Source organism: Nicotiana sylvestris, chromosome 2 (assembly GCF_000393655.2).
Source record: "Nicotiana sylvestris chromosome 2, ASM39365v2, whole genome shotgun sequence".
Lineage (NCBI taxonomy): Eukaryota > Viridiplantae > Streptophyta > Magnoliopsida > Solanales > Solanaceae > Nicotiana > Nicotiana sylvestris.
The window spans coordinates 167,828,299-167,830,010 of NC_091058.1; the positions used below are offsets into that span (position 1 = coordinate 167,828,299).

The following is a 1,712-nucleotide window of genomic DNA, read 5'->3' on the forward strand; positions in this document are numbered from 1 at the left end:
ATTGTTATCCGATTTTGAGGGTAAACAGTTTGGCGCCCACCGTGGGGTTAAGGATAATAGTGGTTATTTGATACAAATTTCCATAACACACACACTACTTTACACTTATTTTTTGAAGTACATCTAATTTCAGGTTAAAGCTCAAAATGTCAAACTCACAATCAGCACCCCTACATGTTGACAACGAGTCCGACCATCACGGTGAAAATAACAACATAGTGTCCAGTGACGGGGTACCGCCGGTCGATCCCATCGGAATTCCGATTGTGGACCCGAATGACGCTAACTCGCATGTGGCTATCGACACAAATCCACCTACCGACCCTGAGAATAGCGTCCGTGGTGGAGCCCGATCGGCAACTCAAAATACATAAAACACTAGAGGAAACCGAAATAATTTAAGGATGATCTTCGAAATGTTACAGGTTCAACAGACGGCGATAGCTCAATTACAGAGCCAAATCCATGCGGCGAGCAGAATTGAATCCGATCCGCCTCAGGGCGTCAACCGTAAGGATGAACCGATCGCAGAGAGGTCGAATGAAAATGAATCAGGGACTAACCCCGATATCATAAAGATGCTCGAGGAACTAACAAAACGTGTAGAATCAGGGGAGAAGAAAATTGAAGCTAATGAGGAAAAGGTGGAAAGCTACATGTCCAGGGTCAACCAAATCCCAGGAGCACCGCCGTTATTAAAAGGCCTCACTTCCAAGAAGCTCGTGCAAAATTCTTTTCCTCTGAGAACGGCTCTAAAGCTGATCCCTAAGAAGTTCTGCATGCCCGAGATTCCCAAGTACAACGGAACGACCGACCCAAATGAGTTGTTAACCTCCTACACATGTGCCATCAAAGGGAACGACTTGGAGGATGATGAGATCGAGTCCGTCTTATTGAAGAAGTTCATAGAGACCCTGTCAAAAGGAGTTGTGATACAGTATCACAACTTGCCTCCTAATTCTATTGACTCATTTGATATGCTTGCAGATTCTTTCTTGAAACCACATGCCGGGGCTATCAAGGTCGAAACCAAGAAACCAGACCTTTTCAAAGTAAAATAGAAGGATAATGAGATGCTCACAGAGTTTGTATCCTGGTTTCAGATGGAACGAATGGAACTGCCACAGGTCACTGATGATTGGGCCGTTCAAGCCTTCACCAAGGGACTCAATATTCGAAGCTTGGTGGCTTCACAACAGTTAAAACAAAATTTGGTGGAATATTCTGTTGGTACTTGGGCCGACGTGCATAACCGGTATCAATCTAAGATTAGGGTTGAAGATGATCAACTTGGGGCCCCTTCCGGGTCCATTTATCCAGTCAGAGCTATCGACAAAGTTAAGAGAGACATTGATCGTGAACCAAGATCGGACAAGGATCAATATTGACCATACATTGGAGACCGAAGAGGCCGTGGGGCTGGGCGAAACCCTATGAGAAGTGAAAGTAGAGATGATCGAAGCCAAAATAATCGGGGACTCATGAGCAAAAACGGTTTCGACAAGCCTATCGAGCCTAGGGAAGCGCCGAGGTTATCAGATCACAACTTCAACATCGTCGCCGCCGCCATCGTAGCTGCCATCTGACATATCAAAGATACCAAATGGACTAGACCTTTACAGTCCGATCCAACCCATGGGATCCCAACCTAATGTGAATATCACGACACTCATGGCCAAAGAATAGAAGACTGCCGACAATTAAGAGAAGAG

The 1,712-nt window shown here is 45.4% G+C and overlaps 1 protein-coding gene across 1 annotated transcript; it reads left to right on the plus strand.

Moving 5' to 3' along the window:
• Positions 1-416: 416 nt before the first annotated feature.
• On the plus strand, positions 417-1,388 carry LOC138885945 (uncharacterized). The gene is made up of 2 exons (XM_070166954.1): positions 417-1,052; positions 1,104-1,388. Exons 1-2 carry the CDS (start codon positions 417-419, stop codon positions 1,386-1,388), a joined length of 921 nt encoding a protein of 306 aa, XP_070023055.1.
• The last annotated feature ends 324 nt before the right edge of the window (positions 1,389-1,712 follow it).

Bases quoted from the DNA above. Each gene is read 5' to 3' on its own strand.
- LOC138885945 (XM_070166954.1), top strand. From the start codon at position 417: ATGTTACAGGTTCAACAGACGGCGATAGCTCAATTACAGAGCCAAATC. The intron at 1,053-1,103 runs GTAAAATAGAAG...TCCTGGTTTCAG, and splicing joins AGAAACCAGACCTTTTCAAA to ATGGAACGAATGGAACTGCC.